General features: G+C 42.1%; 1 protein-coding gene across 1 annotated transcript in view; it reads left to right on the top strand.

The window, feature by feature from the left end:
* The window catches only part of si:dkey-122a22.2 (uncharacterized), a 180,855-nt gene that overhangs the window by 13,160 nt on the left and 141,216 nt on the right, over window positions 1-26,479 (top strand). The window contains exons 3-4 of the mRNA XM_059971016.1: window positions 3,641-3,712; window positions 19,780-19,856. Coding sequence (XP_059826999.1) covers window positions 3,641-3,712; window positions 19,780-19,856 — 149 coding nt within the window. The remainder of the gene's footprint in view (window positions 1-3,640; window positions 3,713-19,779; window positions 19,857-26,479) is intronic.

The following is a 26,479-nucleotide window of genomic DNA, read 5'->3' as shown; positions in this document are numbered from 1 at the left end:
CTATCCACTCTACTAGTTACATCTTCAAAAAATTCTATAAGAGTCGTCAGACATGATTTTCCTTTCAGAAATCCATGCTGACTTTGTCCAATGATTTCACCTCTTTCCAAATGTGCTGTTATCACATCTTTGATAACCGACTCTAGCATTTTCCCCACCACCGATGTCAGACTAACCGGTTTATAATTCCCCGGTTTCTCTCTCCCTCCTTTTTTAAAAAGTGGGGTTACATTAGCCACCCTCCAATCCTCAGGAACTAATCCAGAATCTAAGGAGTTTTGAAAAATTATCATTAATGCATCCACTATTTCTCAGGCTACTTCCTTAAGCACTCTGGGATGCAGACCATCTGGCCCTGGGGATTTATCTGCCTTTAATCCCTTCAATTTACCTAATACCACTTTCCTACTAACATGCATTTCCCTCAGTTCCTCCATCTCACTAGACCTTCGGTCCCTTACTATTTCCGGAAGATTATTTATGTCCTCCTTAGTGAAGACAGAACCAAAGTAGTTATTCAGTTGGTCTGCTATGTCTTTGTTCCCTATGATCAATTCACCTGTTTCTGACTGTAAAGGACCTACATTTGTCTTGACCAATCTTTTTCTTTTCATGTATCTATAAAAGCTTTTACAGTCAGTTTTTATGTTCCCTGCCAGCTTTCTCTCTTAATCTTTTTTCCCTTTCCTAATTAAGCCCTTTGTCCTCCTCTGCTGGACTCTGAATTTCTCCCAGTCCTCAGGTGTGCCACTTTTTTTTGCTAATTTAAATGTTTCTTCTTTGGACTTGATACTATCCTTAATTTCCCTTGTCAGCTAGGGGTGCACTACTTTCCTTGGTTTATTCTTTTGCCAAACTGGGATGAACAATTCTTGTAGTTCATCCATGCGATCTTTAAATGCTTGCCATTGCATATCCAGCGTCAACCCTTTGTATTATTTGCCAGTCTATCTTAGCTAATTCACGTCTCATACCTTCAAAGTTACCCTTCTTTAAGTTCAGAACCTTTGTTTGTGAATTAACTATGTCACTCTCCATCTTAATGAAGAATTCCACCATATTATGGTCACTCTTACACAAGGGGCCTCGCACAACAAGATTGCTATCTAACCCTTCCTCATTGCTCAATACCCAATCTAGAATGGCCTGCTGTCTAGTTGGTTGCTTGACATGTTGGTTCAGAAAACCATCCCGCATACGTTCAAAGAAATCCTCTTCTTCAGCACCCTTACCAATTTGGTTCACCCAATCTATATGTAGATTGAAGTCACCCATTATAACTACTGTTCCTTTATTGCACGTATTTCTAATTTCCTGTTTAATGCCATCCCCAACCTCACTACTACTGTTAGTTGGCCTGTACACAACTCCCACCAGTGTTTTCTGCCCCTAAGTGTTATGCAGCTCTACCCATATCGATTCCACATCCTCCAGGCTAATGTCCTTCCTTTCTATTGCATTAATCTCCTCTCTAACCAGCAATGCTACCCCACCTCCTTTTCTTTCCTGTCTATCCCTCCTGAATATTGAATATCCCTGGATGTTGAGCTCCCATCCTTGGTCACCCTGGAGCCATGTTTGTGATCCCAACTATATCATATTCGTTAATAACTATCTGCACATTCAATTCATCCACCTTGTTACGAATGCTCCTCGCATTGACACACAAAGCCTTCAGGCTTGTTTTTACAACACTCTTAGCCCTTATACAATTATGTTGAAAAGTGGCTCTTTTTGCTTTTTGCCCTGGATTTGCCTGCCTGCCACTTATACTTTTCACCTTACTACTTTTTACTTCTCTCATTTTACACCCATCAGTCTCTCTTCGCTTGTTCCCATCCCCCTGCCACTTTAGTTTAAAGCCTCCTGAACAGCAGTAGCAAACGCTCCCCCTAAGACATTGGTTCCAGTCCAGCCCAGGTGCAGACTGTCCTGTTTATACCGGTCCCACCTCCCCCAGAACTGGTTCCAATGCCCCAGAAATTTGAATTCCTCCCCCTTGCACCATTTTTCAAGCCACGTATTCATCTGAAATATCCTCCTATTTCTACTCTGACTAGCATGTTCAAATGTACTTTGAACTCTGGATTGGTATATTAAATCTGCATTGATCTGTTTTCTCTATCTAATAATATATTTGACAGAGGGATTGCAACAAATGTTCACATTCTTGGTTCCTGGGATTGTTTGTGGTGAGACTGATGGTTAGTTTATCCTATAAGAAGAGAGTAAGCAGACTGCTTGGCAGGGTGAGTTCAGGGATGAAGTTCCCTTAGAACCAGGGGTCACAGTCTCACTGTAAGGTGTTTGACATTCAGGAAAGCAATTTCTTCACCCAGAGGACAATGAATCATTGGGCTTTGGTGGCTCAGTTACTAAGTATATTAGACCAGTATACCCTTGCCTGTAGTGAGTACCATAATTACTTGTGTGATAAGTCATTGACTGCTCATTAACCTCTTTCAAGTAAAGTGAATAAATGAGTGTGGAAAGTCATTCCTTCAAAGTTTTTAGATCTTAAAAATGTCATTCAAGTTTGCTTTTAAAAAATTAATCATGAAGTCATATAGAACAGAAATAAGAGTTCAGTCCAACATGTCTGCACTGATCATTGAGAGGTTAATCATATGCTCACCTCATCTTGTTTTCCCCCAAAAGACTTCCACTATACACACCTACACATAGGGGCCATTAACATTGCCAGTTCAACTCCCAACTGGGGTTGTGAGAGGAAACTGGAGGACCTGCGGGAAACCTGGGAGAACGTGCAAACTCAGTACAGTCCGGATTGAACCCAAATCACTGGAACTTCGAGGCAGTAGCTCTACTAGCTGCCCCAGTGTGGATATAACCTCACTCACCTCAACTCTGAAATAATTCCAACACCTATGGACTAACTTTCAAGGACTCCACAACTTGGGATGTCAGTATCATCTATCTGTCTGTCTATCTATCTCATTTTTATTTGCATAGTTTATTCTTTTGCACATTGGTTGGTTGTCAGTCCTTGTGTGTAGTTTTTCATTTTTTATTGTATTTCTTGGTTCTGCTGTGAGTGCCTGCAAGAAAATGAATCTCAGTATATGGTGGCATGTACCTAGTTTGTCAATAAATTTACTTTGAAATTTTCAAGCTTGCCTGTTTCCTTCCATTTTCTTCCAATTGTAAATCTTTGTTTCTCTTCCTATACCTGACTTTACACATAATTCACCAAAGGTCATTACTCCACCTTTGTAGTCCTTCTTGGTGATGAAGGGCAACAAGAGATAATGATACTTTATGTCAATTGTCTTACTGCTCATTAAAACCCCAGATGTTCTGCTGCCAGCAGCTTTCACCATTAGCAAACTTGTGCAATCTTTTGAAAAGCCAAGAGACACGTGAAAAAGTTGAACAAGCAGAACAAGAACAGAAACCCAGATGCAGCACAGTCTGGGTTGATGCATAAATGCATTTACAGGGATTGAAATGATGATTTAATCAGATGAGAGCAATTAATTAGTGTTTGAGTCACATGCAGTTAAGCTGCATGATTCATGATATGCTCTCATTTTAAATACTGCTGCTGTGCACTCCTATCGAATGTGATGTTGAGAAATGTAATCTTCTAATTTTCATCTGTGATATTATTTATTGACAGAAGGTCAGCTAATTGACATTGGACATGGTCAAAAATTGTATTTGTCCTGCACTGGGAAAGGACAACCTGTTGGTAAGTAAAAAATGTGATTTCCTTAAGTATTTTGCTGTAGTGTAATTGTATATTTATTTGCCCTATTGGAAGCTGAGATACCTTTATTTCACATCTGATGTTGCTGTGAGAGAGATTCAAGACTGGAAGGTTATCTCAAGTTTGTGGCTGCATTTGTCAAAAATGAAAATGAATCCCAGTGACTGACAATGGAGGGGCAAGATAGCCTGGGGCCATAGGCCAAGAGGTTATTGCTTGGGATTGAATGAGGGTTGAAGAGAGTCCAACAAAAAAACAAATGAACTCTGATTTTGGGTTGCAATTAGCAGCAGTGGTGGGTGGAGACTGAGGCCACCAGTTGGAGCTTATGGTTTGGATGTTTGGGCCACTTAGAAGATTGGAGGATGGGGATTGTTCGCGGGTTAGCTTCAGCTCGCTGTGGGCCTGGAGTATTTTTTTAAGAGTTGCTGTTGAACATTGAGTATTTGGGGGAGGTAGGAGGCAGAAATTGGGACCTAACCCATGTAGAATCATGGGAAAATATGTAATAGAGAATATAGAACATAGAAAAGTACAGCCCAGGGCAGGCCCTTTGGCCCACATATATTTCCAAACTAATTAAATTAGTAAATTACTCAATTAATCCCCTCTGCTTACACAATGTTCAGGAGCATTGCATACACAGGGGCCTTAAGCATTATCAATGATCCCTACCATCCATCCAACAATCTCTTTGCCTCCCTACCATCAAGCAGGAGGCACCCGTAGGATTAGGACATAGACTGTTTAGATGGGAAACAGCTTGTTCCCCCAGGCCGTAAGACTACTGAAGCCCTTGCCTCATCACACATGAAGTGCCAGTAGAGTTTACTTTATAACTTGTGTTGTAAATGCACTTTATTATTTGATAATTTATTTGTGATATTATTACCTTGTGTGTAATCTCTGTGAGTTATATGTACTGTTTTGTGCACCTTGGTCAGGAGAACCTTGTTACATTTGGTGGTATACATGTGTGTGGTTGAATGACAATAATCTGAATTTGAACTGAGCAACAAAGGAGTAAATGCATTGTTAAATGTGTACTGTGGGTCACTTAGAAGGAATCAAAATGATCAGTCAGAGAAGATGGAATAATTCATCTACCTTAACATAAACTGGAGCAGTGGCACTGTTCAGTGTACAGAGCAAACAATGAATTTATAGCAAGCCCAACAAGAGAGGAAGGGTTCTTTATAGCATGAATCTGATTAAGTTGAGTGGATTCTAGTGGGAAATTTTTCGTGGGCACTGTCACCATTCAGATAAATTTAACCTACTTGTAGAAAAGGACAAAGACCAGGTGTAAATGTTCTAAGTTGGGATAAGCCCATTGTAGTTGGTTGAAACAGTTGGAAAGAGCAATTTGGATGTAAGTCAGTGTTAGAGCAGTGAGAGGCATCCATTCAATCAGAAAATTTATGATGTGCTGGTCAAAGAGTACACAATCTTTCCAGCTTCCAACACCAAGCCATAGCTATTCAAACATGGCTCTTTAAGTATACATTCCAATAATGTTTATGTGTATTGAGGATTTCTGACTTGACCACCTTCTCAGGCAGAGTTCCAGACCTTTATCAGCTCCAGATAAAGAAAATATTTCCCCATCTGCTCTTTCATCTTCTACAGGTTATCCACAATTCCAAAATATGAAATATTTTTGAGCATTGACATGACGCCACAAATGGAGAACTCCACAAGGTTCTGAGAGGGTTCCAGGCGATGCACAAGTTTTTGCACATCACAGATAGCTCTGAGAAGTGACCTCACACATATAATGAACAGAAGTTAATGAAAAATAGAAAAACACTCCATAAAGCGTAAAATGAAGATCTTGACTGTATATTGAAGGAGTGAATTTGTCAGTGTCGAAGTGAACATATGCCACTTAATGTCGCACTGATCATGAAACAAGCAAGGACCTATGATGACAAACTGAAATTTGAAGATAATTGTGAATAGTCAGCATGCTGATTGTAGTAATTTTAAAAAAAGCATGTCATTAAGTTTTTAAAGATTTGTTGTGATAGAGTCTGCTGATTATGAAGCAGCAGAGAAATTCATTAATGAGTTTTCCAAGATAGTTGCTGCTGAAAATCTAATATGCTGAATGGCTGCATCGGTACATATATGTGATGAACAAGTGTAAAACAAAGGTTGCTTACTGGTAGCACATACATTCAGATTTGGAAATAATAGCAATCCCAAACTTTATATATTCCAAAATCCTAAAACAAAATCTGAAGCACTTCTGGCCCCGATTATCTTGGATAAGGGGTACTCAACCTGTTCTAGTTATTTTAGGACAACATCTTCTTGTGTGATGCCATAACAACAGCCTCTCACTCAATGTCAGCAAAACCTGAGTATTGACTACAGGAGGAAGAGGCGGAAGGTCCGTGAGATAGTCGTCATTTGGGGAATTGGAGAGGGTCAATGACTTGAGATTTCTTGGCGTTACCATATCAGAGGATCTGTCATGGGACCAGCAAATATAAGCATCTCAATGAAGACATGACAGCACTTCTACTTTCTTAGATATGGCATGGAAAACTTTGACAAACTTCTATAGATGCAAGGTGGAGAGTATCGTGACTGGTTGCATTACAGCCTGGTGTGGAAGCATCAATGCCAAGGAATGGAAAAGTCTAGAGAAAGTGGTGGATGCAGCTCACAGGCAAAGCCCTCCCTGTCATTGAACATGTTTTCATGGTGTGCAGCCACAAGAAGGCAGTATCTGTCATCAAGGACCCCATCATCCAGCCCATGCTGCCTTCTTACTACTACAATAGGGCAGGGAGTACAGGAGCCTGAGGTCCCATGCCACCAGGTTCAGTAACAGGTTATAGTCTACAACCATCAGGCTTCTGAACCAACATGGGTAACTTCACTCATCTTAACTCTGAACTGACCCCACAACCTGTGGACTCGCTTTCAAGGTCTTTACAATTCATGTCCTCAGACATGAATTGTTTATTTAAAATTTATTATTTGCAGTAGTAGCCAGGATCAAGGCACTGTGGGTGTCTTTGCTGCGCAAGAGGGCAAGAAAAAGAGTGGCGCAGCTGTTGTGGTAGGGGATTTCATGGTAAGGGGAATAGAGAGGAGCTTTTGTGGCTGCAAAAGGGACTCCCGTATGGTGTGTTGCCTCCTGGGTGCAAGGGTCAGAGATGTCTTGGAGAGGCTGCAGGGCATTCTGAAAGGGGAGGGTGAGCAGCCAGCTGTCGTGGTGTATGTAGGTACTAATGATGTAGGAAGAAAGCAGGATGAGGTCCTACAAGCTGAATTTAGGGAGCTAGGAGGTAAATTAAAGAAAAGGACCTCAAAGGTAATAATCACAGGATTATTACCGGTGCCACGTGCTAGCCAGAGTTGGAATAGCTGGATAGGTAGAATGAATACAGTCAGCCCTCCTTTTCCGTAAGTTCCGCATGCGTGAATTCAACCAACTGCGAGTCGAGAAAACCAGGAAGTTTTCTTTGTTCGAACACGTACAGACTTTTTTTTCTTGTCATTATTCCCTAAAAAATGCAGTATAACAACTATTTTACATAGCATTTACATTGTATTAGGTATTATAAGTAATCTAGAGATGATTTAAAGTATATGGGAGGATGTGCATGGGTTATCGGGATCGGAAAATATCGGAAGTTCTCTTACTAAGTAAGTCAGAACAGGTACATCACGTATCATTTAGCGTCAGTTAGTCAAACATTTGTCTTAGTATATATTATATATTTTACCTTTCTATGCATATAAAATACTTATAGGATCAAAAACCTAAAGCTCCAAAACCCAATAATTAAACCACTGCATTGCTTAGTAATAATTGTAGCTTTCATCTGGGCAGGGCCTTTGTCATTTTATCCTTTAAAATTGTTCCAATCATTGACTAACATAGCCTAACGTTTTTCCAATGACCGATGGTGTTTCATCTCTTTCCAATCGCTTTATTATTTCCACTTTATTTTCAATCGTGATTGTCATTATTTTCATGAACAGAAACACTGCGGATTCAGAGTTCCGCCGCCAGGTCCTAATGTCCACTGCACTGAGACATGTTAAATAAGGTCTGGGGTTCTGCTGGGTCCTAAGGTCCACCATATTGAGCCGGGTTGAATAAGGGACTTGAGCATCTGCGTTTTTTGGTATCCACAGGGGGGGTCCTGGAACCAATCCCTTGCGGATAAGGAGGGCTGACTGTATGTGGCTTGAGCAGTGGTTCAGGAGGGAGGGTTTCAGATTCTTGGGGCACTGGAACTGCTTCTGGGGGAGGTGGGGCCAGTACCATCCGGGTGGTCTACATCTGGGCCGGGCCGGGATCAATGTCCTAGGAGGCTGTTGGGGAGGATTTAAACCAATATGGCAGGAGGATAAGAACCCACATAGAAAAGAAGAGGGAAGTGATGCAGAGACCAAAGCTAGAGCTGTGAAGAAAGAAAGTAAGAATAGAGTGCATAAAAGTAAAAAGCAAAAATCACATAGGTCACTGGATTCTAAAAGAACAATGAGTAAAAGGACACTTTATTTAAATGCCCATAGTATTAGAAACAAGTTTAGTGAACTTGTGGCACAGATCAGTACCAAGGCATATGATTTAGTGGCCATAACAGAAACCTGATTGCAAGGTAGAGATGACTGGGAATTAAATATCCAAGGGTATCAGGTAATACGGAAAGATAGGTAGGAAGGCAAAGGAGGTGGGGTGGCGCTCTCAATTAAGGATGAGATCAGGGCAATTGTGGGAGATGATATAAGATCTATGGAGCAGAATGTTGAGTCCAACTGGGTAGAGATTAAGAATAGTAAAGGGATAAAATCACTGGTGGGAATTGTCTTATAGGCCACCTAATAAAAATATTGCAGTGGCAGAGGCGATTAACCAAGAAATAACTGAGGATTGTAAGAACGGAACAGCAGTTGTCATGGGGGTTTTAACCTCCACACAGATTGGGTGAATCAGGTTGGTCAAGGAAGTCTTGAGGAGGACTTCATAGAATGTATCCGTGATGGCTTCCTTGAGCAGCATGTTAGTGAACCTACAAGGGAAAATGCTATCTTAGATCTAGTCCTGTGCAATGAGACAGGTAAGATTAATGATCTTGTAGTCAGGGATCCTCTTGGAAAGAGTGGTCACAGTATGATTGAATTCACATTCAGATGGAGGATGAAATAGTTAGATCTAAAACTAGTGTATTATGCTTGAACAAGGGAGACTACAACGGGATGAGGGAGGAGTTGGCTAATGTGGATTGAGAGCACAAGCTATTTGGTAGGACAGTTGCGGAACAGTGGAATACTTTCAGAGATTTTTCACAGCGCTCAACAAAAGTATATTCCAGTCAAAAGTAAGGACAGTAGGTGTGGGGAGAGCCAGCCTTGGATAACTAAGGAAATAAAAGACAGTATCAAATTAAAAGTTCACGTACAAAGTGGCAATGAGTAGAGGGAGACTGGAGGATTGGGAAAACTTTAAACAGCAACAGAGAACAACTAAACAAGAAATAAGGAAAGGGAAGATAGAGTATGAAAGTACATTAGCACAAAATATAAAAACAGATAGCAAAGGTTTTTATAAATATATTTAAGAGGGTGGCTAAAGTCAACGTTGGTCCCTTGGAAGATGAGAAGGGGAAATTGATATTGGATGATAAGGAAATGGCTGAGGCATTGAGTGACTATTTTGCGTTGGTCATCACAGTGGAAGACATGTCAAATAGGCCAAAGAATGATGTTATGGACGAAATGGGAGGTGAGGACCTTGATAAAATCACTGTCACTAAAGAGATAGTGATGAGCAAACTCGAGGACCTGAAGGTAGGTAACTCCCCTGATCTTGATGGGATGCATTCCAGGGTGCTGAGGGAATTGGCGGAGGTTATTGTAGACGCAGTGGTAATCATTTACCAAAATTCTCGATACTCTGGGCAGGTCCCGGCGGATTGGAAGACAGCAAATGTCATGACACTTTTTAAAAGACGGGCAACTATAGGCCAGTTGGCTTAACATCTGTAGTTGGGAAAATGCTTGAAGCTGTCATTAAGGAAGAGACAGCGAAACATTTAGAAAGAAGTGGTTCTATTAGACAGACGCAGCATGGGTTCAAAGATGGCAGGTCCTGTTTGACAAACTTACTGGAGTTCTTTAAGGACATGAGTGCAGTGGATAGAGGGGAACAGGAGGATGTTGTATACTTGGATTTCCAGAAGGTGGTCGATAAAGTGCTGCACAAGAGACTATAAATAAGATAAGGATGCATGGAGTTGGAGGAAGCGTATTGGCATAGATAGTCGATTCATTCACCAACAGAAGGCAGAGAGTTGGTAATAAATAGGTCTTTCTCTGGTTGGCAGTCAGTGGTGAGTGGGGTGTCGCAGGGGTCATCAATTTACATTGATGATTTGGAAGAGGGGACTGAGTAAAATTTGCTGATGACACTAAACCGAGTGGAAAAGCAAATTGTACAGAGGATGTGGAGAGTCTGCAGAGGGATATAGATAGGTCTGGCAGATTGGTAAATGCGAGATCATCCATTTTAGAAGGAATAATAGAAGAGCAGATTATTATTTAAATTGTGAAAGATTGCAGCATGCTGTTGTGCAGAGGGACTTGGGAGTGCTTGTTCATGAATCGCAAAAAGTTGGCTTGCAGGTATAACAGATTATTAAGAGGACAAACGGAATGTCGGCCTTCATTGCTGGAGGGATTGAATTCAATAATAGGGAGGTCATGCTGCAACTGTACAGGGTACTGGTGAGGCCGCACCTGGAGTACTGCGTGCAGTTCTGGTCTCCATACTTGAGGAAGGATATACGGGCTTTGAAGGTAGTGCAGAGGAGGTTCACCAGGTTGATTCCAGAGGTGAGGAGCTTAGACTAAGAGGAGAGATTGAGTTGCCTGGGACTATACTCTCTGGAATTCAGAAGAATGAGAGGAGATCTTATAGAAACACACAAAATATTGAAAGGGGTAGTTAAGATAGAAGTAGGAAAGTTGTAAAGTTGTTTCCATTGGTAGGTGAGACTAGAACTAGGGGACATTGCCTCAAGATTCAGGAGAGAAGATTTGAATAATGTTCAAGTATTTAGTTTTCAGAGAAGTATTCACTGAGCAACGGTGGATGGCGTGGTCCCCACAACAAAGGGTCAAAGTGTTCTCTTTTATTAAAGAAGTTTTCAGGATGGGTTCAGATCTTTTTTGTATTCTGTGTTTCCCTGAACGTCTGTCTCTTCCGCAACTTCTGTAGTTCCTATATTATTACCCTCATGTTTAAGGGGTCCTGAGATGCCTTCAGAGTCACTTCATTAAATGGGAATGTCAGGATGAAGTAACCTATGCGAGTTACGGGCTTCTTGTCATAATCTGAAATGCTGTACTGTGGGAAAGATGACAAATCATACATCAACGTGTTACGTACCCCGTAACTAGGTCACTTACCAGCAAAGATAGAGAGGTCCGTTGAAGTCTGATGATACTATTTTTAAAAGTCTTTATTTATAAAGGGGCACAAAAAGAAGATTAATACAAACATTCAGAGGTAGGCAGTTGTGTGGTGCAGCTGAGTCCCCAAAAGGCTGGCCATAGCTGACCACAGGCTGGAGGTGAACTGGGCGCCTCTGTCGGAGGTAATGTGGGCTGGTACACCAAAGCGAGATATCCAGGTGGCGATCAGGGCTCGGGCGCAAGATTCGGAGGTGTTGTCGGTGAGCGGGACCGCCTCTGGCCATCTTGTGAACCGGTCCACGATAGTCAGGAGGTAACGCGCTCCGCGCGACACTGGCAGGGGGCCCACGATATCCACATGAATGTGGTCGAAACGCCGGTGGGCGGGATGGAACTGCTGCGGTGGAGCTTTGGTGTGCCGCTGCACCTTGTATGTGGCGACCCATTTCCTAGCGTATCCGAACCGACTCACAATTAGATAGCCTACGGGGGTTTGCGAGCACAGAGCTTTGGAGCCTCTGCGCCATGGGGGGCCGGTTGACAGAGGCTTAAAAGTGAGGCTGAAGTTTTCGAATAAAGTTTTTCCTTCAACTGCAGTTACCGACTCCGTGTCGTAATTTTAGCGCTGCGTGTAGCACACCGCTACAGTACTATTTTTAAAAGTCTTTATTTATAAAGGGGCACAAAAAGAAGATTAATACAAACATTCAGATAATATACGTCGTCACTACTCAATCTAAAAGCGCGGGTCTAATAATACCCATCAATAAGAAACAGCTGGATCGTTTGTCTAGGGGATAATATATTGCCCAATGGAAATATAAAAGTCACTCAGTTCCTGCAGGCTTCAGCCTTTGGGGACTGCTGGGTTTTCACTTGTTGGAGAGAGAGAGAGGGAGATTTGTGAGAAAAGAAACTTGCCCAGGTCTTTTATGAAGCAAATCCGTTGAATCAGGGGAGCGGGCTTCCCCGTTGTTAGCTAAAAGCTGTTTTCCGTGGTTCCAGCCACCGATTCCAGCCACGGAATCAAACGCATGTGGCTTCCTTCAAATGGCTTCCCGCTACTATGGGATCGTTAGCGTTTCTTCTGGTGCGTCTGAAGGGGTTGTTCCCCCAGACCCTCTTTTATACTTCCTCACGGGGTCTCAGATGTCAATCAGGTTGGGATGATGCAATCTCTCTCTCAACCAGCCCACTTTGCCCGAGGGCTTGCACGTAGCATAATCTCCAATCCACAAACATAGTCCCCAAACCATTGTCTCCAGGAGACAATGGTCAATGTCGCGTTATTTTGCATCGCTGGGGAACGAAGCATCCGGCACGTCTCTCTCCCATTTCCTAGGTCTACTGACCCCCCACCCCCACAACTAATGTTCTTGCGGTTCTCACAAAGGAGGGGGGGCTGCGGGCATAACAAACGTAAGAGTAGGGAGTCATGGGGTCATTTTAGGAAAATTCTGATCAGTCAGTGCATTATGTGCTTCCATCAACCTTGTCTTGTCAATAGTATTTCGTGTACGGAGTGGGAAATTCAAACTTTTATTCATATCTTCTCTCAACTGTGAGGTTAAGGTCTTCTTTGGCAGTTGTCTGGTGAGTTTCCTGTTTTCCTTGGTTTCTGAACAATGGGGAGATCCTCCACCCCTGTGACCACGCACCTTTCTAATGCATTCTTCAGTGGAGCAGTGCAGTTTGCTGCTCCAGGGGATTTGTTTTCCACTTCTGGTTTTGTAGAGTCCATTACTGAGTCTTCACTGGCAGAACTTCCGTTGCACACAACAGAATGGCTACAACTTTTGTGTCAGAGTAGCAGTGAATGGTTGTGCATGCTGGAAGATTTACGACAGAGATGATGAGGAGAAACTGCTCTCCCCAGAGAGTTGTGAATCTATGGAATTCTCTGCCCAGGGAAGCAGTTGAGGCTTCTTCACTGAGTATATCTAAGATACAGTTAGATAGATTTTTACATAGCAAGGGAATTAAGGGTTATGGGGAAAAGGCAGGTAGATGAAGCTGAGTTTACAGACAAATCAGCCCCGATCTTATTGAGGGGCGGGCCAGATGGCCTACACCTGCTCCTATTTCTTATTTCTTATGTTATTTGCACATTGAATGTTTGTCAGTCTTTGTTATATATAATTTTTCATAAATCCTATTGTATTTCTTTATTTTCCTGTAAATGCCTGCAGGAAAATGAATCTCAGGGTAGTATTTGGTAACATAGATGTACTTTGATCATCAATTTACTTTGGACTTTGTTATCACTTCTATGTGAAAAAATTATCTTTTCCCACAGATTGCACTATTCTCAAAACCTATCCAATCTCCTCATAGTTACTATTTTCCAGTACTGGCAAGATCCCTGTAAAATGAAGACAAAGTGTCAAGTCAAATGAATTCACATTAAAGCAAAGGTTGAATTTCCCAATCTGAGTGCCCAGGGCTTCATACCACTGAAAGTCTGGAGGAGGATTGAGGGTACAGGGTGTAAAAAGGAAATTAGGCAGGCAGTAAGGGGCATAGAAAAAAATTGGTAGATAAAACTGAGGGAAGTTTTAATATGTCTTAGGATATTTGTAAAGAAAATTAATACGAGTCAGTCACATTAGACACAGAAGTGTTAATCTGACTATTACAGGTACAGCTGTAAAGTTCTTATTGAAGGTTTGGTATTTAATTTCGAAGCTACGGGAACACTCTAAGTTTTAATATTAAAGAGAAAGAATGGGGTTATCTCTGGAAATAAACAGAGGAAGAGAGAGAGAGAGAAGGCACATTGAAGATTCTCACATGCACAATGTTGGAGAAGCTTAGCAGGTTAGTTAGCATCTATGGAGCGGAATAAACAGTCGATGTTTCAGGCCAAGACTCGTCAGTAGGACTGGAAAGGAAGGGGGAAGAAGTCCAAATAAGGTGGTGGTAGGAGGGGAAGGAGTACAAGGTGGTAAGTGATAGCTGAAACTAGGTGTGCTGGAAGGTGGGTGGGCGGAGGGGGGGCAGAACGAAGTGAGAAGCTGGGAGGTTATAGGTGGAAAAGGTAAAGGAAACTGATAGAGGAGAGTGGACCATGGAAGAAAGGGAAGGAAAAGGGGCACCAGAGGAGTGTGATGGGCAAGTGAGGAGTAAAAAAAAAAGGGAATCAGAACAGTGAATGAAAAAAGAGAGACGGAACAGGGGGATGTTATAGAAATTGGTTTTCATGCCATCAGGTTGGAGGCTAACCAGATGGTGTACAGTATGAGGTGTTGAGGATCTGTGAGATTGATCAAGAAAGTAGAAGCAGAGGATATCCTGGGGACAAAGACAGGTTGGATTTAATATTGGTTCAGTGTCAGAAAGCACAAGATGATGATTTAATGACTATAGGGTTGTGTGACTGGGAGGTCTCAGTACTAGCCCCTTGCTTTTTAAAATTGGTTCAGTTAAGTGAGGAATACAATTAAAATGTTTGTGGATGATAACCAAAATTCATAGTGCAGTTGTGAATGAGGAAGGAAGTTCACTGCTGCAGAATCGTGCCAATGGGCTGGATTTAATGTGGAGAGTTCTACTGCATTTTGTAGATGGTATGCTTCAGTAATGATGCAGCAATCTTGGTGGGTGTGAGCCAGTCAGTCTGGTTGCTGCAGGCTGCAGTCATCGCAAGTGGTTGTTTGGGGCCTTTTTGGAACTTTTCTGTGGGCTGCATCATCACGATGATTTGGACACTAGGCAGGGACCAAAGGCCAGTGTTTGAATGGCCAGGCTTAACAGGCTTGGGTGAGTACAGGTGCGGGCTAGAACTTAAGCTTGTGAAGTTAGAGGTGATAGGCATAGGCATGATAATTCATGCAGTAGAATGCTTTTCTTGTGATATGTGGGATTTCTGGGTTCCTAACAGTGAACCTGATGACTGCATCTGCAGGAAGTGCACCCACCTTCAGCTCCTGACTTACAAGGTTAAGGAGCTGGAGCTGGATGTACTTGGGATTGTCCTGGAGACTGAAAACCTCATCGTTGAGATGGTCACATCCAGAGTGCAGGCTTCAGATAGTAGATGGTTGACCACCAGGGGAAGTAAGGGGACTGAGCAGTCAGAGCAGGGTTCCCCTGTGACCTTTCCCCTCAGCAACAAATATACCCCTTTGATACAGTGGTGGGAGGGGGGAGAGTGACCTATCAGGGCACTGCAGCAGCAGCCAGGCCAGTTGCAGGGGCTCACTAGGGAAGGGTAAAGTCAGATAGAGTGATAGTGATGGGAAACTCAATAATTACAGGGATGGGCAGGAAATTCTGTAGCCACGAAAGAGATGCCAGGATGGTGTGTTGCCTCCCAGGTGTGAGGGTCTAGGATGTTTCAGAGTGTCTGCAGAAGATTCTCTAAAGGGAGAGTGAGCAGCCAGAGGTTGTGGGACACATGGGTGCCCAATGACATAGGTAGAGAAGGGGGAAGAGGTCCTATACAGTGAGTATAGGGAGTTGGGGAAGAAGCTGAAGACAGGATCTCCATGGTAGTAATTTCTGGATTACGTCCAGCACCACATGCTAGTCAGAGCAGGAATAGGATGATAGTATGGATGAATGAGTGGCTGAGGGAGTGATGCAGGGGGCAGTGATTCAGATTTCTGAATCATTGGGTTCTCTACTGGGGAAAGTATGATGTGTACAGAGAGGATAGTTTACACCTGAATCTGAGGGGGACCAATATCCCTGTGGGCAGATTTGTTGGAGGGGGTTTAACCGAATTTGGCAGGGGGGTGGGAAGCTAAGTGAAAGGGCTGAGGATGAGACAGAAGGTTTATAAGTCTTTGCATTGTCTAGTGAGACTGTGAGGAGGAACAGGCAGATGGTCAAAATCACAGTCAGTGGGATGAGTTGAGGTGTAACATGGGGACAAACTCAAAGTGTAATGAATACAGGACTGATGCTGCTATATTTGAATGTGGTATATGGAATAAGGTAGATGATCTAGTAGTTAGAGGTTGGTAGATATGGTGTTATGGGTATCACTGCGTTGCGGCTGAAAGAAAATCATAGTTGGGAGCTTAACAGCCAAGAATACATATTATATCGAAAGGACAGGCAGGTAGCAGAGGTGGTGGTGTGACTCTTGGTAAAACTTGAAATCAAATCCTTAGAAGAAGTGGAAGATTGTTGGTAGACTTGAGAAACTGTAAGGGTAAAAAGACCCTGATGGGAGTTATATACAGGCCTCTGAACAGTTGCCAGTATGTGGGATATAAACTACAATGGGAGATCGAAAAATTATGTAAAAAAGGAAATGTTGTGATAATCATGGGGGTATTTCAATATGCAGGTAGATTGGGAAAATTAGGTTGCTGCTGGATCCTCAGATATGGAATTTCTAGATTGCTTTTTAGAGCTACTGGTGGTTGAGCCCACCAGGGGAAAGACAATTCTGGATTGGGTGTTATGTAGTGAACCAGAATGGGGGAGAAAGTGGCAGATGGAATATAGTGTCAGGAAATGTATGGTCATGGAGTTTGTTAGAAGGAATAAAGAAGTAGACCATTTTCTAAATGGGGAGAAAATTCAATAATCAGAGGTGCAAAGGGACTTAGGAGTCCTCATGTAGGATTCACTAAAGGTTGCCTTGCATGTTGAGTTAGTGGTAAATTGAGTTAGGCAAATGGAACATTAGCAGTCATTTCAAGAGGACTAGAATATAAGAGCAAAGATGCAATTTTGAGGCTTTATAAGGCATTGCCCAGACAGCACTTGGAGTATTGTGAGCAGTTTGGGGTCCTTTATCTAAGAAAAGATGTGCTGACATTGGTGAGGGTCAGAGGAGGGAGGTTCAAAAGAAGAATTCTGGGAATGAAAGGGTTAATGCATGAGGAGCATTTGATGGCTCTGGGCCTGTACTCACTGGAGTTTAGACGAATAAGGGATCTCATTGAGATCTATCAAATACAAAAAGGCGTAGATAGAGTGGATGTTTCATATAGTGGGGGAGCTTAGGACCAGAGGGCACAGTCTCAGAATAGAGGGATGCCCAATTTAAAACAGAGATGAGGCGTTGTAAAAAAATCAGTCATGATGGAATAGCAATGCAGACTTGATGGGCCAAGTGGCCTAATTCTGCTCCTATGTCTTGTGATCTTTCTTGGCTGGAATATTGATGAGTGTTGTTGGAGCTGTACTCATCCTTGCAAATGTCAAGTGGAGAGCATTTGAACCCACTTCTGTCTTGTGCCTTTTAAGTTATGGAAAAGTTTTGGAAAAGCAAGAATTTAGCATTTTTTTATAGGGTTTTCACCTTCTGACCTGCTCCTGCAGGCATTGATGAAGTATTAGTCTAAATACTTAGTATTCATTGCCATAGAATTTATCTAGCTGTTTAGCTTCTATCCATGGTGACTTCCCTTACCGAATGTGAAATAGTGTGTATCTGATTGTGAAGACTGGTGGTGATTATTCATGTGACATTTCTGTCTGAAAGTGACAGCAAATTCTTCACCTTGCATTTGGCATATAATTTGCTAAGCTCCCTCCTTGTTGGGGGTGGGAATGGTCTTTGAATCAACTCATCCTGTTGGCTTCGGAAGCCAGTGTCAATCACAGTAAGAGCAAGGTCATGCTCTTTGGTTATTGGCCCAACTGTTCCAATCTCCCCTTCACTGTCAGGTCTGACCACCTGACGCTGTTGGCAATCTGGTTCGGAGGTGCTGAGGCATATAACAGGAATTGGCTGGAGTGGATTGGAAATGGCAAACAAAAATTGGGGCTGTGGAAATGCTGCTCTCTCCCAATAACTGGAGTACGATGTGCTTGCAGGGCTACTGTACTTATCACAAGTGTGGTCCATCCCCTGTTCCTCTGCTTTAGCAACCACCCAGTCCATCTCCCAGTTCATCTGGGTGTCCAGGATGGGGGTAAGTCTTAACAGTTCATGATGTACATGTCCCCAGAGAATGGAGGCAATGTTGCCCCATCCTGATGACCATCTTCGTACGTGGCTGCATCAGGTTGTGTGAGAATCCAAAGCACATTGACACCGAGTGTCACTACCTGCTGACGTTCTATCTGCCCTGGTGTTTTACAGGATAGGTCTGGTCCTGTTACCACAGAGCTTCCCAGTCAGCTGGACATTACCACACTACCTGTCATTTGAAGAGTTCATCTAAGCGTGAACTTTTGACCATAAGTTCAACAGGTCACGGTCAATGGCCCAGTCCATCATGGCTAAAACCCTCCCAACCATTGAATGCATCTATATAAAGTGCTGTTGCAGGAAAGCAACATCCATCATCTGGGACCCCCACCACTCAGGACATGCTCTGTTCTCGCTGCTGCCATCAGGAAGAAGTACTTGCACCACCAGGTTCAGGAATAGTTACTACTTCCCACCTATCAGGCTCTTGAAATAAAGGTGATAACTTCACCCAATTTCCCTTGTCTGATCATTGAAGTGTTCCCACAACTTATGGACTCATTTTCAAGGACTTTTCATCTCATGTTCTCCATATTTATTGCTTATTTATTTATTATTATTGTTTCTTCATTTTGTATTTGTGCAGTTTGTTGTCTTCTGCACTGGCTGAATATCCTAGTTGGGCGGTCTTTCATTGATTCTGTTATCCGTTATTATTCTTGAGATTTGTTGAGTATGCTCAGGGTTGTATATGATGACATAAGTGTACTTTGATAATAAAATTTACTTTGAACTTTTGTTCATGGAATAAGTAATGAGAAACTGTTTCGAATGGATGAAGGTGACTTGTTCGAGGTGACTGGTTGATGAACAAAAGGAACAACCAACACATGTTATGATTTGAAATTATAGGCTGGAAGGTAGAGCATTTTAAGGGGTATTGAATAAGTGTTTTAAAATGAAGGAAAAGAAATATTTGGAAAGAATGGGATCATCTGAATTGCTTTTGGAAAGCGCCAATGCAAACCAGGCTGAATCCCCTTATCTTGTGTTGCACCTTTTATAGGTGTCATTGAGTAGTCCTGATTCTTCAGGCTTTTGCTAGGTTTCTATCATCATGTGATTAGGAGGCATTTTTTTTCGAGAACAGAGCTTTCACAATGAGAAGTGCAGAATGTTAGGAAATGAGATCTAGTCTGGAATCAGGAGAAAGGTACAGAGAATGCACTTTCACACTACTTGAACTGATTTTATGTTGAATAGTTTGGTGTCAGCTTAGATTGCAAAACAATTTGTGAGATTTTCTAGTATTTTCCTGGATTGCAAACATAAGAGGTTCTGCAAATGCTTGAAATCTGTTTCTTTGTTACAAGTGTTGATTTAAAAGTTTGAAAATGAAACTTGCTGCTTTAAATTGAATTTTGTGGAGAAGTGCCATGCATAAAGTTTGGTGAGCTTGAATTAAAGTGCTCTTTTTTATTTAATACTTGAAGCTAATTCCATGCAACAAATGCTTAATTTAGTACAACTATATTTCTGACTACTCTCGTCCTTTCTCAAATGCACTTGAATGACTTTCCTTTAATGTCCTACCGTCCTTATCATCTAGAGAACTTTTCTTTATAAAATGCATTTGGAATCTTAAAAATAGAAATGTTTGTTATGAAAGCTTAGAACTAAATATGGGTTAGTTTGACATCCATCTAACTTAAAATATCTATCTACTCCCTAGTAATATTTGATGCTCCCACTGGTATGTCTTCTGATGTATGGCTCTCGATTCAAAAGGATGTGTCCCTCATAACCCAGGTATGTTTGGGAGTGATGCCTAGCTTGATGGAGAAAAATTGTGCACTGATTTCAGCTGGTTGGGATCTACCTGGATGCCAGTGATTGTATTGTGATGTGAGTGAAGGACAGAACTGGTTACAGGTGGCTGCTACAGGATCAGTATTGCAAGTAACACTCTGAGAAGTCAGAGTAAGAAGCTGAGGGGAGGACAGGAAGAAGTACAAGGTGGCAAATGATAGGTGAAACCAGGAGGAGGGGGGAAAGGGTGAAATAAAGAGCTGGGATGTTGGATGGTCAAAGGGATATAGGACTGGAGAAAGGGGGATCTGATAGAAGAGGATCGAAGACCATGGAAGAAAGGGAAGGAGGAGGAGCTCTAAGGGAGGTGATGAGCAGATAATGAGATACAGTGAGACAGGGAAACAGGAATGGAGAATGGTGAAGGGGGGCAATTACCAGAAGTTTCTCGAACTTGCCATCAGGTTGGAGGCAACCCAGATGGAATATAAGGTGTTGCTCTTCCAATCTCAGTGGACCTCATCACCGCAGGAGACAAGGCCAAGGACTGACATGTGGGAATGGGAAGTAGAATTGAAAAGAATATATGGAGTTAGATCTGATAAAAACAGAGTAACACTCACAAAATGCTGGAGGATCGACAGGCCAAGCAGCATCTATTAGAAAAGAGTAAACAGTCGACATTTCAGGATGAGACCCTTCATCTGGATCTGGACTGGAAAAAAAGAGATGAGAAGTGAGAGTAAGAAGGTGGGGTGAGAGGAGGAAGAAGAACAAGGTAGTAGGTGATAGGTGAAACCAGGGGTGGGGGATGAAGTAAGGAGCAGAAAGTTGTTGGGTGAAAGAGATAAGGAGCTGGAGAAGGGGAAATCTGATAGAGGATAGAAGAGCATGGAAGAAAGGGAAGGGGAAGGAGCACCAGAGCGAGGTGATGAGGTGAGAGAGGGGAACAGGAATGGGGAATGGTGGAAAAGGGGGTGGGGGCATTACCAGAAGTTTGAGAAATCAGTGTTCACGCTATTGACAGCATTGCACTTGAGAGATGGACATTTTCAAGGGCTGGGATTCATTGGGGAAAAAGGCAAATTGCTGGAGGAACTCAGCAACTTTCGAAGGAAATAAGCAGTTGATGTTTTTGGTTTGGATCATTAACCTAGACCAGGGGTTCCCAGCATTTTTTTATGCCATGGGCCCTTACTATTAACTGAGGAGTCTGTGGACCCCAGGTTGAGAACCCCTGATCTAGACTGGAAGGTCAATGATTGTCCTGTGTACAGATAGACAGTGGGAAAACTAGGTTTTACATGATCCCTCTACATTTAGGGCCATAAGACATAGAAGCAGAGTTCGGTCATTGATAATAGTTTTATTATTGTCCTGTGTACAGATGGACAGTGAAAAACTAGGTTTTGCATTCTCTCTCTGCAGATAGGGCCATAAGACTGGAGCATCATGGTCCCTTCTGGCAATCGCCCACCTGGCTATTTACCTCAGGGATTGGGCCTCAATCACCTCATTTAGTTCCAATCATTCCCAGGTTCCACTACCTACAAACACCTGCTTTCCATCAGCAAATGCAATACAAAAACCCTGTGAGCACAACAAGGAGCTGATAGTTCGTTGGTTGACTCTGCTGTGAGTAACCTTAGGACTGCCAGTTCTAAGTCTAGCATAGCTCCTAGATACCGACTCCATGCTCACTATGTTAATGATGCCTCCACGCCCGTGTTCTGCACTTGGGTTTGTCCACTGCCACGCTCATGTAACATACATCAGAGACAGGTCATTCAGCCTGTTGAGTCTACTCAGCCATTCAATCATGGCTGATTATCTGTCTCAACCCCAAGTTTTGATGTCCTTGCCAATCAAGAACCGATTGATGTCCACTTTAAATATACCTAATGACTTGGCTTCTGTCTGTGCCAATGAATTTCACAGATTCACCACCCTCTAATGAAATTCCACCTCTTCGCTGTTTTGAAGAGACATCCTTGTATTCTGAGGTTGTGCCCTCAGGTCCTAGACACCTACGCTATTGGAAACAGCCTTTCTACATTCATTCTGTCTAGACCTTTCAATATTTGATAGGTTTCAGTGAGATTCCCTCCCCATTCTTCTAAACTCCAGCGAGTACAGGCTCGATAACAAGCATTTACTGTGAAAAATTAGAGAAATACTGTGAAATATTAGAAGTGATAATACATACAGTAATGATAGTACAAGAAAGATATAAATAAGGTTGAAAGAGTACAGAGAAAATTTACAAAGATGTTGCTGGGTCTGGAAAGAAGATTGAACAGGTTTGGACTTTATTCCTTGGAATATAGAAGATTGAGAGGAGATTTGATAGAGATATACAAAATTATGAGGGGTATAGATAGGGCAAATTCAAGCAGGCTTTTTCCACTGAGGTTGGGTGGGACTACAACCAGAGGTCATGGGTTAAGGCGGAAACGTGAAAAGTTTAAGGGGAACATGAGGGGAAACTTCTTCGCTCAGAGGGTTGTGAGAGCATGGATCGAGCTGCCAGCAAAAGTGATTCCTGCAAGCTCCATTTCAACATTTAAGGGAAGTTTAGATGGGTGCATGAATAGTAGGGGTGTAGAAGGCTGTAGTCCCCCGTGTAGGGTGATGGGAGTAGGCGGTTAAATGGTTTGCCGCAGACTAGATGGGCCGAAGGCCTGTTTCTGTGCTGTACTTTCCTATTTTTCTATGACACTATAAGCAGAGAGAAGACATTGGGAAATTTAAAATAGTTTTAAAAAAGAGAAAAATTAGTAGAACAATAGTGCAGATCTGTCACTAGTAGAGGGAAAATTGTTGGGAACATTCTTACATAAATCAGCATTTAGGGAGGCAGATGTTAACTGAAGATGTTCAGTATGGATTTGCTAAATGTCTGACAAACTTGGTTGAATTTTATGTAGGGGTAACAAAGAGCATGTAATGATAGTGCATTTGATGTTATATATCAATGTAGTTACTCAGTGATTGACATATCAATCCTATTACAACCAAGGGTCGTTGACTTCAGCATTGCTTCATCATCAGATAGCAAAGTTTAAGGAATCTGAAAATGACTGAACAGTGGTGGTGAGCTCTATAGTGCTTAGCCTGAGGCTTTTGTATCAAAGAGTGTACTCTAGAAGCTGCTGTAAGTTTCATTGTGTGACTGTTGTACATGTCACCAGTTTCACTGTCCAGACTGCCACAAAATTTGGCCCATTACCTTTTGCAAGTATGTTATATTTTTTGATTTTACTGGATGGAGCAGTTGGGACAGCAAGTATAATGTTTGCTGTTAATACCAAAGTTAATAAAGTCCTTAATACTGAGGGGAAAAAAAATTCCCATGTACAAGAATATATCTGTGGAGTGTTAAGTGGGTACAAAGGCAGCAAATGGAATTTGGTCCAAAATGCATGAGGTAATTTATTTGGGGGTGGGAAACAGAATGAGAAAGAAAACACTGAAAATGGTTAGACACTTAGCCACAAAGTGCCCTCTTTTCATTGCTACTTCAGGGAAGAGGTACAGGAGCCTGAAGACCCACACTCAACATTTTAGGAACAGCTCCCCCTCCGCCCTCAGATTTCTAAATGGACATTGAACCCATGTGCACTATCTCTTTTATTTTGCTCTCATATTGCCTACTTATTTTATATATATATTTATTTCCTGTTGTAATTTAATATATTTTTATTATTATTTATTCAATGTACTGCTGCTGCAAAACAACAAATATCACAACATGTGCCAATGATATTAAACATGATTTCTGATTAGTTGTTTAAGAAGGCAGATGGAATTTTTGCTTTAATTGGCTAACTGATAGAATACAGGGGTTGATAGATGGCTTGAACTCCATAAAACAGACTACAGTGCCGTGTATAGTTCCGGTCAGTGCACTATAGGAGACATGAGATGGCTCCAGAAAGGGTGCTGAATAGATATACAAGGGTGTTGTCAAGGCTGGAGAAGTTTTTCTTTGGAACAAAGGAAACTGAGGGGAGATGAATCTGTTCAGTGAGTCTTTAATATGTCAGCAAAGACTCTAGAAAGTTTCTACAGATGTACCATGGAGAGCATTTTAACTAGTTACAACACCATCTGCACAGGATTGGAAAAAACTGCAGTGGGTTGTAAACAGCCATCTCCATCTTGGACAATAACCTCCCCACCATCAAGGAGCAATGCAATGCCTCAAAAATGCAGCATTCATCATTAAGGGCCCTCACCAGCCAGGACATGGCCTCTTCTCATTTCTGCCATCAGAGAGAAGGTACAGGAGCCTGAAGCCACACACTCAATGTTTTAGGAACAGTTTCTTCCCCTCCACCATTAGATTTCTGAATGGACAATGAACAAGCCCATGAACACTACCTCACAATTTTTGCTCTCTTTTTGCACTACCATATATACATATAGGTTAGTATATTTATAGTTATAAATGTATATATAGTATATTTTATGTATTGCACTGTACTGCTGCTGCAAAATGACATATTTCATATCATACGTTAGTGATAATACAAACCCCATTTCCAGAAAAGTTGGGATATTTTCCAAAATGCAATAAAAACAAAAATCTGTGATATGTTAATTCACGTGAACCTTTATTTAACTGACAAAAGTACAAAGAAAAGATTTTCAATAGTTTTACTGACCAACTCAGTTATATTTTGTAAATATACACAAATTTAGAATTTGATGGCTGCAGCACACTCAACAAAAGTTGGGACGGAGTTAAAATAAGATTGAAAAATACACAGAATATTCAAGTAACACCGGTCTGGAAGACTCCACATTAAGCAGGCTAATTGGAGCAGGTGAGGTATCATGACTGGGTATAAAAGTAGCGTCCATCAAAAGCTCAGTCTTTGCAAACAAGGATGGGTCGTGGCTCAGTCCTTTGTGCCAAAATTCGTGAGAGAATTGTTAGTCAGTTCAAAAGGAACATTTCCCAATGCAGGATTGCAGAGAATTTAGGTCTTTCAACATCTACAGTACATAATATTGTGGAAAGATTCAGAGAATTCAGAGACATCTCAGTGCGTAAAGGGCGAGGTCGGAAACCATGGTTGAATGCGCGTGGTCTCTCTGCCTAAGAAACCGTCATGTTACTGTGACAATTATAGCCACCTGGGCTCAGGAGTACTTTGGAAAACCATTGTCACTTAACACAGTCTGTCGCTGCATCCAGAAATGCAACTTAAAACTGTATTACGCAAGGAGGAAGCCATACATCAACTCTATGTAGAAACACTGTCAAGTTCTCTGGGCCCGAGCTCATCTCAGATGGACCGAAAGACTGTGGAACCGTGTGCTGTGGTAAGATGAGTCCACATTTCAGCTAGTTTTTGGAAAAAACAGGCGTTGAGTTCTCCGTGCCAAAGATGAAAACGACCATCCTGATTGTTAGCAGCGAAAGGTGCAAAAGCCAGCATCTGTGATGGTATGGGGGTACATCAGTACCCACGGCATGGGTGAGTTGCATGTACATGAAGGTACCATTGACTCTGAGGCGTATATTAGGATTTTAGAGAGACATATGTTGCCATCAAGGTGATGTCTCTTCCTGGGATGTCCATGCTTATTTCAGCAGGACAATGGGGTTTGTAAATCTGATTCTGAGGTGAAATTGTGCAAGGTTTCGTCATTGTGGCTATCCCTCGAGGTCGAGGATGATGGTCTTCATTCTGTTGATCTATTTATGGGCTCTCAAAGATGTGGCCCACAGAGCAAAGGCACCTGTGTGTGTATTTGTTTAATGTGTAGTTGATGTTGCACTCCAAGAAGCACACGATACTTCACAAATCAACCAACTGATTTCAATGGCATGGAAACCATGACGATTGGAGCTGATGGATTTGTTGCAGCCTTCATCCGCCTTCACAGCCGTTGAGTTCGAAGTAACTTTGTCCGCCTGTTCCACCGTTGAGGCCTTAGTTGGATTGTTCTTTGTCAGGAACCTCACCTTCAACCTTACTGCCATGGGTAACCCTACCAGGAGTATAGCTCCAGATGGCATTGCTCTCGGGATCTCAGGACCACACAAGCTTCTCCACCACGACAAGGTGACAATCCACAGAGGAGGTCTATTGGGGAGTTAGTTTATTTTTTAAACTTGCTGCCTGGTGGGGATTTAGAATGGAAAAGTTGAAAGGGATGGTCTAGCCTTCAATATATTTATAAAGTACCAAGTCCGGCACTGGTAGAGCTAAGAAGTGTGATTGAGTCTAGAACGTATTGATGTAATCGAGCAAGTGGCTGAGGCCTATGCCGTAAATTAGTATGATCTGGAGAGTGTCTTTTGTTAAGCATAGCATGCCAGGTGAAAGGAGCTGGAATTGTTTCCATATGTATGTGGGGAGGAAGAATCAGTGGTTATTTGAATAATCCAGCATTTTAATTGTATGTGGCCAATTGAAAACCGAGATGCAACAATGTACACTTTTAATTTCTATGTATTGATGCTATAGTAGACTGCTTTTGAGCGCTTGATTTCAACATTTATATTCACATTGCGCATGGAAGTATAATTCTGTCTTTTTTATCACTGCGTGTGTATTGTTGGGATTAGAGTAAGCAATACAGCAGCTTGCTCAGTATAGGAAGCCAGA

The sequence above is a fragment of the Hypanus sabinus genome, chromosome 1 (assembly GCF_030144855.1).
Source record: "Hypanus sabinus isolate sHypSab1 chromosome 1, sHypSab1.hap1, whole genome shotgun sequence".
NCBI classification, from domain to species: domain Eukaryota; kingdom Metazoa; phylum Chordata; class Chondrichthyes; order Myliobatiformes; family Dasyatidae; genus Hypanus; species Hypanus sabinus.
This window is presented reverse-complemented; position numbering and strand designations above follow the sequence as displayed.